This window comes from Budorcas taxicolor, chromosome X, assembly GCF_023091745.1.
Source record: "Budorcas taxicolor isolate Tak-1 chromosome X, Takin1.1, whole genome shotgun sequence".
NCBI classification, from domain to species: domain Eukaryota; kingdom Metazoa; phylum Chordata; class Mammalia; order Artiodactyla; family Bovidae; genus Budorcas; species Budorcas taxicolor.
In genome coordinates, this window is record NC_068935.1 from 129,411,979 (window position 1) to 129,425,839 (window position 13,861).

General features: G+C 41.4%; 1 protein-coding gene across 1 annotated transcript; it reads left to right on the plus strand.

Moving 5' to 3' along the window:
• Window positions 1-3,703: 3,703 nt before the first annotated feature.
• Window positions 3,704-13,350, plus strand: PIGA (phosphatidylinositol glycan anchor biosynthesis class A). The gene is made up of 5 exons (XM_052663621.1): window positions 3,704-4,423; window positions 8,569-8,701; window positions 9,403-9,535; window positions 9,702-9,908; window positions 13,084-13,350. Exons 1-5 carry the CDS (start codon window positions 3,706-3,708, stop codon window positions 13,348-13,350), a joined length of 1,458 nt encoding a protein of 485 aa, XP_052519581.1. The 5' UTR covers window positions 3,704-3,705.
• Window positions 13,351-13,861: the final 511 nt, after the last annotated feature.

Sequence of the window (13,861 nt, forward strand, 5' to 3'; positions counted from 1 at the left end):
AAGGTACACCCCTTGGAATTTTTTCAGTACATTCAGTCAGTCAGTTCAGTCACTCAGTCGTGTCTGACTCTTTACAACCCCATGGACTGCAGCATGCCAGGCCTCCCTGTCCATCACCAACTCCAGGAGTTTACTCAAACTCATGTCCATCTAGTCGGTGATGCCATCCAACCATCTCATCCTTTGTCTTCCTCTTCGCCCCTATGCCTTCAATCTTTCCCAGCATCAGGGTCTTTTCAAATGAGTCAGTTCTTCAATACATTCAATCGGGTGTATATATATGTGTCAGACATTGTGCAGGCATTGAACAAATAAATTCATTAATACAGCTAAAACTTACTCGATTTCTAGTACCAGGAGCAGAACTTGCCTCTGCTTACTAACAAGCAAATATAAATGCCATTTTTCAGAAAGAAATCCATGAGAGATCCCAAGAAGACACAAGTCTCCAAGGATCAGGCTGAGGAAGAAGGCCAGGTGGAGGGGTGGGGCAGGAGGACAGGCAAACCATTTGAGTATCACCTGATAAATGCTATACCAGCATATAGCCAAAGTACTGTCAAAATACAAAAGAGGGAGGATTTAATTCCCTCTAGAGATTTGGGAAAGGAGGTGAAATCTTCCGGAATGAATAGCCTTTCTACAGGCTTAAAATGAGTGCTGGTAACGACGGTGGTGATGGTGCTCAGGAAAGCATTTCCTCGGTTGGGAGCTCCATGTACCAACGGTGAGGAGTGGATGGCTGATCATCAGACTACTCCCACTGATTCATTAGCCTCTTGGCCAAGCACCACGATGGCCTGCTGAACCAGTCTGAGTGGGAGTTGCTATTTCAGGTCTCAGATTTTTTTTTTTCTCCAGAATGGAGGGTTGCCACATAAAATACGAGATGCCCAGTTAACTTTTGAATTTCAGATAAACGAATAACTTTTTAGTAAAGTCCCCTATATTTAGGACATACTTACATAAACCATTATTTATGTGAAATTCAAATTATTAAAAACTTTGACTTTTTGTGTATTTTACTCACTACATCAGGCAATCCTACCAGAATGGTAAAAACCTGGCGGAGCTTCTGTAGCAGAGATGATCAACAACAAACAAAACGCAACCATGATCCCAGCTTTCTGTAGCCATCCCAGCCCAAAGTCTCTCCAAAAGGAAGCCAGAGAGAACAGGCGTCCAGAAAGGAGACACTGTATCTAGGCAACCACGGTGCGAACTCACATGACCATTCGCAAGATTCGGGTTAGGCGTGCGGTGCATCCTGGGAGTGAGTTTTCTAAGTTCGGATTCGCCTCCAAAGAACACGGGACTACAACTCCCAGGAGCGCCAATGGGTCGCTGCGAGGCAGTGCTGGTTTTACCTGGTTGAAGAGTCCTGGTGGGTTGCTTGTGTAGCAAGAGATCAAGGCCAACTTTTAGAGAATCGCAACATTAAGAATTCACATAAAAGGTTAAGCCGAGCATTACTGCTTTCAATACAGAGAAAACAAGTCTTCCGGAACATCGTGGTGACACGTGTAGGCGCGCGCTGACGTTACATCGCACGCTGATGGGTGGGGAGTCGCTCCTGCGCGTGACTCCACTTCCTCTTTTTGATTGGCTGTCCTGTAGGTGCGGCCCTCGCGCGCGTACGCCCTTGATTGGTGCCTCGGAGCTGCTGGGTGGGACTCCGGGTGCAGCCGCGGGAGGTCCGGACACTGGCGGCCATGGGACTTGCCGGTAAGTACGCGTCTGACTTCCCGTCGCCGGTCCTAGCTCCATCTTCCAATTGGGACTGGGCTGTCCCCAGGGGAGCATATCCGGTGATGGAGGGAGCGAAGCCGACCCAGCTTGAGGCTCGGAATTCGGGGTCGAGGGGCTCGGGAGTCGAGTGGGGCTGAGGGTGCTCTGAGGCGGCCGCAATGTAGCTGGTTCCCTGTCGGCTGCGGCGGGCGGGAAGAACGGCCCCGGGACCCTCGGCCTCGGTTTCCTGCTCACTTTCTGGCCGTCTTCCTCCGTTGGGTCCTGGCGAGACCCCGCCTGATCGCGCGGGGTCGCTGACTGAGGCGGAGTCATCTCTTCTTTGGCCCTGGCACTCCCCAGCGACCTCGGAAAGTGAAGCCGGGACGGCGCCCAGGGAGTGGGTTGGAAACACCGTCCTCTTGACCCCAATCCTCCCCGCCCCCCGGGTCACTCTAAGGCTTCTCAGAAGTCTGCTGATAATGACTGTCCAGGGACTCCTTGACTGTGGCTGTGGATTTTACGGCCATCTCGCATTTGCCACTTAAGTGGCTGAGTGGGGACCTTGGACACATCGCTCAACTTGTCATCTGGAAAATAAAAGAGTTGTTTCACTGGATCTCCAAGCTTCTCTTAAGGTTTAAAATCTTAAGATTTTGTGCTTATACCGTTTGTTGCGCTTTTACGCAATGAAGGTGTTAGGCGTGATACCCTGATAGGCAGATTGCTCACAGAACATTGCAGATTAACGACAGAACTTTAAATGATTTCATTTGGTGCTTTACTCACTGTTTTCGTTATCATTCATCTTTTAAAATTGAATGGAACTGGCAGTTCAGGTTTAAGTGAGAAACCACAGTAAAAAAACCTTACTGAAGCTACTTAGCAGTACAAACTTACCTCTTGATTTGGTAATATTGAATCTTAATTAGTAAATTCAGCTCAACACTTACTGAGTATTTCTGAGACTGTGTTTAAAATAAAGATGACCTTGTTGGAGAGAACAGACTTTGCACAAGCTGTTGCTTTGCATTTTCTGAGTTTGTGGTGAATCAGAAACTCAGACCTTTAGAATGGCTTCCCATTGAGTTTCTGGAGGCATGGAAATCTTTGTAAAAGCTGAGAATGAGTTTCACTTGCTTTCTCTTTAGCGTTAACAGTCTAAGAATCTGTAGTCACATTGAATATTTAGTGCACATTTTGCACTGATGTTCTCGGGGACCCCTTAGCTGAACATTTCCTGCTTCAGATGTAGAAAATGGCCCCAGATCCAGCCCATCTCTAGTTTTTATTTTTAGATTCCGAACTGAAGAAAGGGTCATTCGTGGAGGGAAGATGTACATAACTGAAAGTTTTAAGAAATGAAAGGAACGGTTTGATTATCACCATTTTTGAATAAGGAAGGGGAAAGTGAGGTCTGGCATGTGCTACAAGTGATACTTTAAAAAGTTACTCTCAAAAGACAGTTCTAACTCCGGATATGTTTCTAGTGTAAACCACAGAGTTAATACTAGCGAACTTGATGGGATTCATTGAGTCAGTGGCTTAAGCTCTGAAGTGAGGTTAGCAAGCCTTTTCTGTAAAGAGTTGCATGTCTAATTGTCTGGATAAACTGCTTGGTTAGTATGGCAAAGTATTATTATACTTTGGTGACAAAAATTATTTAAAATTATGTGTAGTGGTATTCTTAGATCAAAATTAAGATATGAGGACCATTGCAGAGTCTAATTTTGTTGTATGGCCCACAGTAAATGGTAAGCAAGTAAATGCTGTCAAATGCATGACTACATTGTATGTTTTATTTCTAGGGAGAGAGCTAACAGATCTACATTAACATTAAAACAATATGTATGTCTGGATTTGGAGTGCGGAATGCATTTTGTCTCTGAGCTGAGATCCTGTCTACTCTCTCTTTCAGGTACTAGAGGACACCTATCTTAACTGGGTTGCTCTAAGGACTAATGCCTAAACCATCTCAGCATGGCCTATAGAGGAAGAGGTGGGCGTGGCCAGCCTTCCTCAGCATCACTCTCCCGTGTCATCCCTGGAAGTCTTCACACGTTTAGGACCTGTGCCCATAATATATGCATGGTGTCGGACTTTTTCTACCCAAACATGGGAGGCGTGGAAAGTCACATTTACCAGCTCTCTCAGTGCCTGATTGAAAGAGGGCACAAGGTCATAATTGTCACCCACGCTTACGGAAATCGCAAAGGCATCCGTTACCTCACTAATGGCCTCAAAGTCTATTACTTGCCTCTGAAAGTCATGTACAACCAATCTACAGCCACGACCCTCTTTCACAGTCTGCCATTGCTCAGGTACATATTTGTTCGGGAGAGAGTCACGATAATCCATTCACATAGTTCCTTTTCTGCCATGGCCCATGATGCCCTCTTCCACGCCAAGACAATGGGCCTCCAGACAGTCTTCACGGACCATTCCCTTTTCGGATTTGCTGATGTCAGCTCGGTGCTCACAAACAAACTTCTAACTGTGTCTCTTTGTGACACAAACCACATAATTTGTGTCTCTTACACTAGTAAGGAAAACACTGTGCTAAGAGCAGCACTGAATCCTGAAATAGTGTCCGTCATTCCTAATGCTGTAGATCCTACTGACTTCACTCCAGACCCATTTAGAAGGCATGATAGTATAATAACTATTGTTGTTGTCAGCAGACTTGTTTACAGAAAAGGTAATGAAATGATAGCTAAAATTGTACTGCGCAGCCTTTTTTTGCTTGTAGAAAGCTGTTGAATATCTGTGTTATAATGAATGTTGGGCTTCTCATTTTGTTTTACGGTTTTATAACTACTGTGTTAAATATAGTAAACAAGGGTCTAATACGTTTTATACATCCTAAAGGAGAAATTTCTGGAACAGTGGTAAATACTATTCCTTCCCTTACCCCCCACATTTGATGTTTTAATAGTTGCTTAAAGGAAAAACAATAACCTGATGCTGTTTAATAGTTAAGGTCTTTTGAAAATTTCCCTACATATGCAGTGAGAAGTACAGGGCCCAGCCTACCACATAACCCTTTTTTTTCATTGCAGAAATTTTGAAAGCTAAGAAAATCACAAGGGTGAAAACTTACATCAGCTGTAACTGTGTGATTCAGGGATGACCCTCATGAATGTTTTGATTTATAGCTTTCCTGTCATTTTTAATTCATAAACTCAGAGTCAGTGAGCTTGTTCTGGACATTGCTGTTCTATAGCTTGCTTATTTCCTTTCAGTGTAGATAAGACAATGTATTGGTAGGTAAGTGATGAAGAAGGCGGGGTTAGATGGTCCCAAATCCTATCCTGGTTCTGTCCTGCTGTGTCATTGATGACAAGCTATTTAACATCTCTGAGTCTCACTTTTTTCGTTTTGTGTGATTCGAGCAACAGTGGTGATCTTGTGAGGTTCAGTGATGGTTCCTATAAAGTATTCGGGAAGGGTCTGCTGTGCTCAGAGAGGATGGTTTCAGTGCCTCTGCAGCATTTCGCGGATACTGCAGCCTCGCTGACTCCAAGTCCAAAGCAGTCCGGTTATTCAAAACATAAATGGTCTTCTGGATGGTATCGGAAAACCAGTTGTCAGCAATCAAAATTGTCACTAAAAGTAGGGAATTGTTAAAAAGATAATATGTAACCACCCTTTTAAATACTTGAATTTACTCAAAATACTGTTACCATGCACTGAATTGCCAATGGGCCTGTAGGCTTAAGAGTACTGGTCCATTGGTTTGAGCTGAATCATCTTTCTTGCACAGTCACCTTCAAGAAGCATAATTTACAGTTGCCAGTTTGGGTCTCTCATGTGTGATGAGAACCTAAAGGCATGTGAAGTGATGTACCTCTGGATTTTCCATTTATTTTGATCTTATACAGTGGTTCAGGATACCCCCTGATCTGACAAGGACTTTTTCTATGTCTTGACTGAATGTTTCAGACTGTTCAGCTTAGCTTCACAGAAACTCATTTTGTCCGTTTATGTGCTATTTAATTAGGTAAGCCAAATGCAGTAACAAGTACAGTTGGTATCAAACAGATTTGTGGAGAAATGCAGCTGATTCCTGGTAAGCATGCAGCTGAGCAGTGGGATCCGGAGTGCCCCAGTGGAGTGCAGATGTGGGCCTTGGTCAGAATGGTTTAGGAATGGAGAGTCTTAGTCTGTGGTGATCCGATAAACCGAGGTTGGTGAGAAAACCACTGAACTGCGTTTTGAGGGGTGAAATGGTGGCATGCTTTCATTCTTGAAGAAGATGTGAATGGAGCAGCATTCTGTGTTCTGAATCCCTCTTGGGATATTGGTGATGTGTTTATGCCTGTTTTTTTTTTTTTTCTTTTTCTTTTTTTTAGCAAATAATATACCCTGGTGACATAGCCAGCTAAGAAAGCATATGATGCATACATGGCCAAGGATCAGAGCAAAATTAACTTATCTGTTCAAAGATTGAACCTGGTACCTTTACCTCACTGCTGCTGCTGCTGCTGCTGCTGCTCAGTCGCTTCAGTCGTGTCCGACTCTGTGTGACCCCATAGACAGCAGCCCACCAGGCTTCCCTGTCCCTGGGATTCTCCAGGCAAGAACACTGGAGTGGGTTGCCATTTCCTTCTCCAATGCATGAAAGGAATAAGTGAAAGTAGTCATGTCCGACTCTAGCGACCCCATGGACTGCAGCCTCCAAGGCTCCTCCATCCATGGGATTTTCCAGGCAAAAATACTGGAGTAGGGTGCCATTGCCTTCTCTGATAGCCTTTCCTGTTCTCAGTTCAATAATTAAAAAAATTTATCAAACCCTCTCCATTTGCCAGTAACATTCTAAGAACAGCCATATCTGTAGCCCCAAAGCGATTAGTTATATTAATGGCCTGTTAATTATTAATAAATTTATTTAGGAGGTGTTCATTTGGACCAGATATCAAAGGCCACTGGAACGTATTAAGTAAGAGGATAAATCAAAGTTCCTACCTCCCAGGATTCCTGGCCGGCCTCTTTCCTTTTCTGTTGAGCCTGTTTTGTTCTTATGCAGGGTTTCACAGTGCTCCTGTACATGTGCAGGCATGCCCCACTTCTTGCTCTAGGGGTAATGACGACTTACATTTATATTCTGCAGTTGATAAAGCCTGTGCATGGTACAGTACCTCACTTGACCCTCCCAACTGTAGTGTAGTTATCTGCATGTAACAAAGAAACTGAATCTCAGAGAGGGTAAGTAACTCACCCAGGTTACACAGTAAGTAAGAGAACCAGCCTGAGTTGAGCTCTTCTCAAGTTAAGGTCTCCTGTTCCCTCCATCCTCAGCCCAGCCATTATCCTAGGTATAGATTCAGGAAGTTCTTTAAAATACTGTTAGACTATGCTTTAAAAGAACTTTGAATCAGAAATTTTTTTGTCCATTTTGTGTGAATATGGCTATTGAAAGTCCTGTGTGTTTCGTTGCGTTAGGCTCTTGGTACCATAGCATTTTTTATTTGTGGGGAGCACTCAGTAAGTGTTAGCTGTTGTTAGGAATTCTGATTATCACTCTATATGCTGTTTTTTTTTTTTCATTTAAAGAATGGATTCTTAACCTTTGTATTAGAAGAAAGAGGGGAAGGAATTATAGGAGGCTAATAGTTAGAAGTCAGTAAAATGTCTGGTTTATCTAGAAATCTAGTTGATGGGCTTGATACACTTGAAACAGATGGCTAAGATTTTAATGAGAAGGTTTCATAATTCATAAATGCCACATGTGAGTTTGCTAATGCAGTCATATTTTGAAAATACTAGCAGTTTATTTAATCCTACCTTGAATTATTTAATTGAACCTTTATTATTTCTCCTACCCTCTTTTTAATAATTAATCTGCCTATATTTGGGAAGATTGATTGAAGTGCAGTTCTTGTGTATGTGTCTGTGTGCATTTTTTTAAGCTTTAATTGGCTCATTTTACATTTACTTTTGAATGTGTGTGGCTTGTCATTGTTAATGAACTAAATTCTCAAACATCACTGCTGCTGTCTCTTTGTGTAGCCACTCTTCAGACTAGCAGAGCATAATTTACTTTGTTGCTTTTTATTACCTGAGGTTGTATTTACATATTATGAGAAAGTATTTCATTAAAAGGAAAGAAAGGACCAAGATACACCCTTTTGTTCTATAGACTAATGATCTGGCACGTGAGGTCTTGCCACCTTCATCCACTGTCGTTTAGGGCAAGTGGGCTATCACAGTGTTTAGATGGACTATTCTTATAAATTTTGCTAATACCATAGTGTTCGCTGCAAAATCCTGTGTACAAACTGCATTCTTAACAAAATGGAGGCAGCAGTTATGTTTTGCTGCTTAGCCCTTCCCTGTAGTAGGAGGTAGAATCACAGTTCAGTAGAATTTTATGGTTGAAAGAGACCTTGGACTTAGGTACAGTGGTCTCTTCGTCTTCTATATCGGGAAACTTTCCCATTGTCAAAGACCTTGCTCGTACAAAGGCTGGAACAAGACCCAGATCTCCAGTCAGCTCTCCTGTTCTGTAGAAAAATTTAACAGAAATGTTCGCTACCTCTAATGCCTTTTTTAGTCACAGGCGTTGTGTGATCCAAGGTGAATAACGTGAATACTTTCGAAACAGAATAGTCCACAAACTAAGTGGGTAGAAGGTAACAATGGGTGTCAGTGTATATATCTTCCAGAATTCTTGGGGGACCCCTGATAGTTTGTGAGCGATTCCACCATTCTAGGAAAGGGTTAGGGGAATTTGTTTCCCTGCTTATGTAAGCTAATACTTTTCAAAGTGAGTGGATTCTCAGTTCTGATGAAAACTTTAAATTTAATTATTAACATCTTCAACATTCAACTTTATGTTTTCAGGGACCGATTTACTTAGTGGTATAATACCTGAACTCTGTCGGAAATATCCTGATTTAAAATTCATAATTGGAGGAGAGGGACCAAAGAGAATCATTTTGGAAGAAGTACGGGAAAGATACCAGCTCCATGACAGGTATTGATGGATACCATATTGTCTTGGGTGAGAAAATAATCTTTTACTTAAATACGGTTTTGGTTTTGTGCCTGCATTAAGTGGGCTGCTTCTGCTACAAAGTAATAAAGTAATGCAAAGCCTATTTTAAAAAAAATGATATAAATGGGAAACCCTAGATAGGGTATTCATAATTTTTTTTTAGCCCAGTATTATTTGACTTTAGGAGAAACTGGTTGGGGCACCCAAGAATGCACAAAAAAACAACTACTTTGATTGGAAGTGTTTGCAGATTCTCAAGCCACACTGAGTTGTGATTTAAATAGCATGGCCCAAATCATGTAAATTGCTCTGCACTTACGGATTCAAACATTTCTCTTCCTTGTTAACTTAGATAACATGTGAGCTGTGTGCATGTGAAGCCTCAATTTAAAAGAGACATTTTCCTATTTAGAAATGATACTTTAACATTTACTCATCGAAGTGTATTAGTATTTTCATGGAAGGTAAACTAATTTTGGAGAGGATGAAATTTTATCTGTGACAAAAGTTAGAAATATGTATAGCTCTATGAGTTTTAACCAAACAGTTTTATATGACTTTTAGGTCAGAGTTGGGTGATACCAATCTTTTGAGATGGAAATCGTTAGAAGCTTATGAATGGTATTTCTTTTATACCATGATTGTTACTCCCCTCTTTCTTCTCTTGTTTCAAACATCAGAGTGCGTCTCTTGGGAGCCTTAGAACACAAGGATGTTAGAAATGTCTTAGTTCAAGGACATATTTTTCTTAATACTTCTCTTACGGAAGCATTCTGCATGGCGATTGTGGAAGCAGCCAGTTGTGGTTTACAGGTAAAAAGCTTGGAGGGCTTATTACATTGTTGGGGTTTCTGCATGCGTCTTGAAAAATAATCAGATGCAGTCTGTTGTATTTTTTTAAGTTGGTTTTGCTTGTTTACCTGAGAGATGAATTCTGGTGGATCACATTTTTTTGTTTTGTTTTGTTTTTCTTTTTAAGGTTGTAAGTACCAGGGTTGGTGGAATTCCTGAAGTACTTCCAGAAAATCTTATCATTTTATGTGAGCCTTCTGTAAAATCTTTGTGTGAGGGATTGGAAAAAGCTATTTTCCAACTGAAGTCAGGAGCATTGCCACCTCCAGAAAATATCCATAACATTGTAAAGACTTTCTACACCTGGAGGAACGTTGCAGAGAGAACTGAAAAAGTACGTCACGTGCTAGAGAAGGGTATTTGAAGATTGTGTCTGGAATTCTTACCTGATGTTTCACATACACATTTACTTCTTTTATATAGGTTTACCATTTCTGCTCTATTGCTTAAATTTATGAAGTCTCTTTCCAAATGAGACTTCTTTTTGTATATACTAGGCTAAGTTTCTAGTCAGATCATTGCCTTTGACATCTGAAAAATAGTACTGCAGTATCTAGACCTTTCATTAAACTGGCCATATAAGAGTTACAGAGTTTTCTAGAAGTTACAACAATTAGAGGCAAAACTAATATTAAAATCTACTTTTAGACATTTTCTTGAGGCTGTTTATAATTCTAAAGCATATAGGTCTATTAGAAAATACCTGGTTTTGCTTAGCCAAGTTGTGGCAACTTTGTAACTTACAAATATTTAATTCAGGCTACTTCCAAAACTTTTGTGGCCCTTGCTAGCTGCTGTGATTTTTTTTTTTTTTTTTTTTTTTACTGAAAGGAGATTTTCGCGTCTTTGGGCTGATGGAGAACATAGTAAGTTAGAATTCCAAATGCACATGACAGATGTAAGTAGGATCACAAATAGAAAGCAGCAGTAGAGAATTTCCAAAAGGACAGGTGCAGGAAATAGGTTAATGTCCTTAGGTGGGAGAGTACAGTTGTGGGAAATGCCTCCTTATTTTGAGGTCAGTACTTCAGTTATTCTACTCAATTTCGTCCTTGTCTAGCTGCCTCTCATCACTTCATCTGCCTCCTGCCTCTTATTACAACATAACAAGCTGAATGGAAATGCTGTGCTTCTTAGTATTTGGAAACTGTGCAGAAAGACAGTTGGTTGGGAGCCTGGAGAAGATAGTGCTGGGTACTCTTACTGTATTCAGTGGAGCTGCTAGTTTCTAGCCCAAAGTTGGGAGCTGGATAGAGCTGAGTAAGCAGAAAGGCTTTCTTGTGTGTGTGTTTTTTTTTAAAATATAATTGCTTTACAATGTTGTGTTAGTTTCTGCTATACAATAAAGTGATTCAGCTGTATGCATACATATATCCGCTCCCTCCCACCCAGCCCCTCTAGGTCATTACCGAGTCTTAACTGGCTTAAATTGTAAATTCCCATACCTGAGGTGAGCCCGTATTTGAATGGAAGTGCAACAAAACACTCCAAAAATTGTCATACACATTTTCTATTGAAACATGAGATATTTGCATTAACAAACAGTTTTGACTGAAATAACCCTGAGATATTTTCTAGAAGTTAACTCCACCAGTGACTCCACCAGTTTGAAATAAGTACATTTCCTTGTTTTCCTGTGGCAGTTGGGGTGCAGCACTGAGTGCTTGCTAGGAGCGCGTGGCAGAATTGTCTCAGGAGCCTTTCAGGCTCTGTTCATTCTATTTTCCTGTGCCCCTGCCACTGCTGGATTCTCACAAGACCCTTTGCGGGGGGGTAGGGGCGGAATTCGGGAGTGGTGGGCAGGGATATTTGGTTAGGCACATTTTCTTAGTGAGGCCCACCCTGACTGAGAACCATAGCTCTAATTGTGCCTTACCTTTTTGATCAACATGTAAACCTCAGAAGTTTGCCCTGTTATACATAACAAGTTCGGGGCAAAGAATTATGGTGATAATTTTTCAGCCTGTGTTAAAGAAGTGAATTAGGGTTTTATTTAAACCACAAATTTTCCTTCAGTTACGCTTAAAGTAATAGTAGAACATCTGTATTGTTTTCAGTTTTACACTCTATGACGGTTATAGTATACATGCAAAGAAGAAAGTGACTCCTTATCGCTAATGGATTGTCAAGCCTGTCATTCTCTCCATAGTAGCAAAGTATTATTTTGTCACTTGAGATCATAAGTTAACTGACCTAGAAATAAAGGTGGACGTACGGGTGAGTTTCTAGTTGCTCTTTTAATTCTACCTGTTTCACACAGGATGTTTGATCCCTTTCAACTCCTTAGTTTAACTGCTATTTAGAAAAATTAATACAAAATTGGCGTTTGTGCTGGAAAGATACTTTTTCAGTTATAATTCACCGCTCCGTGTAATGCTTGACATTTGTTGTTCAGTCACTAAGTCGTGTCTGCCACTTTGTGACCCTATGGATTGCAGCATGCCAGGCTTCCCTGTCCTTCACTGTCTCCTGAAGTTGGCTTAAGTTCCTGTCCATTGAGTCAGTGATGCTATCTAACCATCTCCATTTCCTGGAGGAGGAAATGGCAAACCACTCCAGTGTTCTTGCCACGAGAACCCTGTGAACAGTATGAAAATGCTCGACATAATTCTAACTAAAATGTATTCCAAATGTCCTCAGGGCAGAGGAGCTAGACAAAAACAGCCAGTACCTTTCAGAGGCCATTGATCTTTAGAACTTGCTCTGCACATCAGAACTTTGCTGAGGTCGAAACGAGATAGTTTACAGATCTGATAACGTGAGAATGAGCACCAGTAATGCCCAAGTGCACTTAAAAAACACGAAGGCCAGCCCATTTTATGTGTTTGAAGTAACTTCAGAGAGCTTTTTTTTCGAATATTTCAGAGTTTAGTGCTTAGCAGTTCTTTAAAAAAGCGAGCCATCTGTTACCAGTTCTCAGCAGTGAACTTTATTTGCCAGTGTTTGGCCTGTCCCATCTACCCAAATTTCCCCCATCCCTTTCCCCTCGTTTTATTTGGCATCCATGAAATGTCTCTATTTTCTCCTTGCCTGTGCACAGCAACTCAGCCTCTCATGGCTGTGGAGAGAAGAGCCTCTCTGAACCCATAGATTGTAACTCTCTGGTGGCAGTTGAATCAAGGAGTCCTAAAGGGCTTTTGGAAGTCACTGCTGAATTAAACACAGCCTCAACAGAGGCAGCCCCCAAAGCCATTCCAGCTTCTCAGGACTTTGGAATTCTCCTAGTTGGTTAAATATTGATGGGGATCCCCTAGGGCACAGGAGCTGAGGTAGATTCATCTGGGTGTCCCAGGGTAAATACACCCCAGTGATTTGTCCAGAGGAGGCACTCCATAAGTGAGTCAAATGGCAGTACTTCACGTAAGCAGTTTCATTCATCACATCATTACTGTAACAACAGTGAAATGTACGTGCTTCCTGTTACATCTCTAAAGCACTCCTGACCCGTGCAGGTCATCGTTCTGTTGCAGCCTGCAAAGTTGTGCTCATTTTTGATTCTCTCCCGCCAGGTGTACGACCGAGTGGCAAGAGAAGCTGTGTTACCCATGGACAAACGGCTGGACAGACTCATCTCTCACTGTGGCCCCGTGACAGGCTGCATTTTTGCTCTGTTGGCTGTATTCAACTTTCTCTTCCTCATCTTCCTGAGATGGGTGACTCCAGATTCTTTAATTGATGTTGCAATAGATGCTACAGGGCCAAAGGGTGCCTGGACTCATCGATATCCTTATAGTAAAAGGGGGGCTGAGCATACTGTGCTGTCTAAAACAAGGTAGAAGAAAGCCTGAATTGTGGGATTTTCAATACTTGTAATAATTCTATTAAGACTATTGAAAATAGCCTTGCTTTTTTTTCTTTTTCATTTTAAACTTAATTTAGTAAGTTATGCTACCTCTATATCATTCAATATTTTATTTTGAGGAAAGATAAACACTTATGCAATTCCTGAGTGTTGAAACTCCTTGCACTTAAAATTTAGGAGAGAGCATTGAAGCCACTCAGGTATGCAATTTTTCAGACTACTGAAATCCCTCTAGCAGAGATGTTTAACGTTATATTTTGGGAGCTTTGGGTGCCGAAGGGCCAAACGTTTCCTGGGCATTTTTTGGCCAGTTTTAAATGTTCTACCATTAGACATTCACCAGATGTTTACAGGTTTTCTTTAGGGAAGTATAACAACTCTATGAACTATTTTTTAAGTCATGTTCATACTATGTTTATTAGACATTGAAGTCATGTTCGTAACTTATTGGGTACACTCAGTAAGTGTTCCATATAATCAGGTTT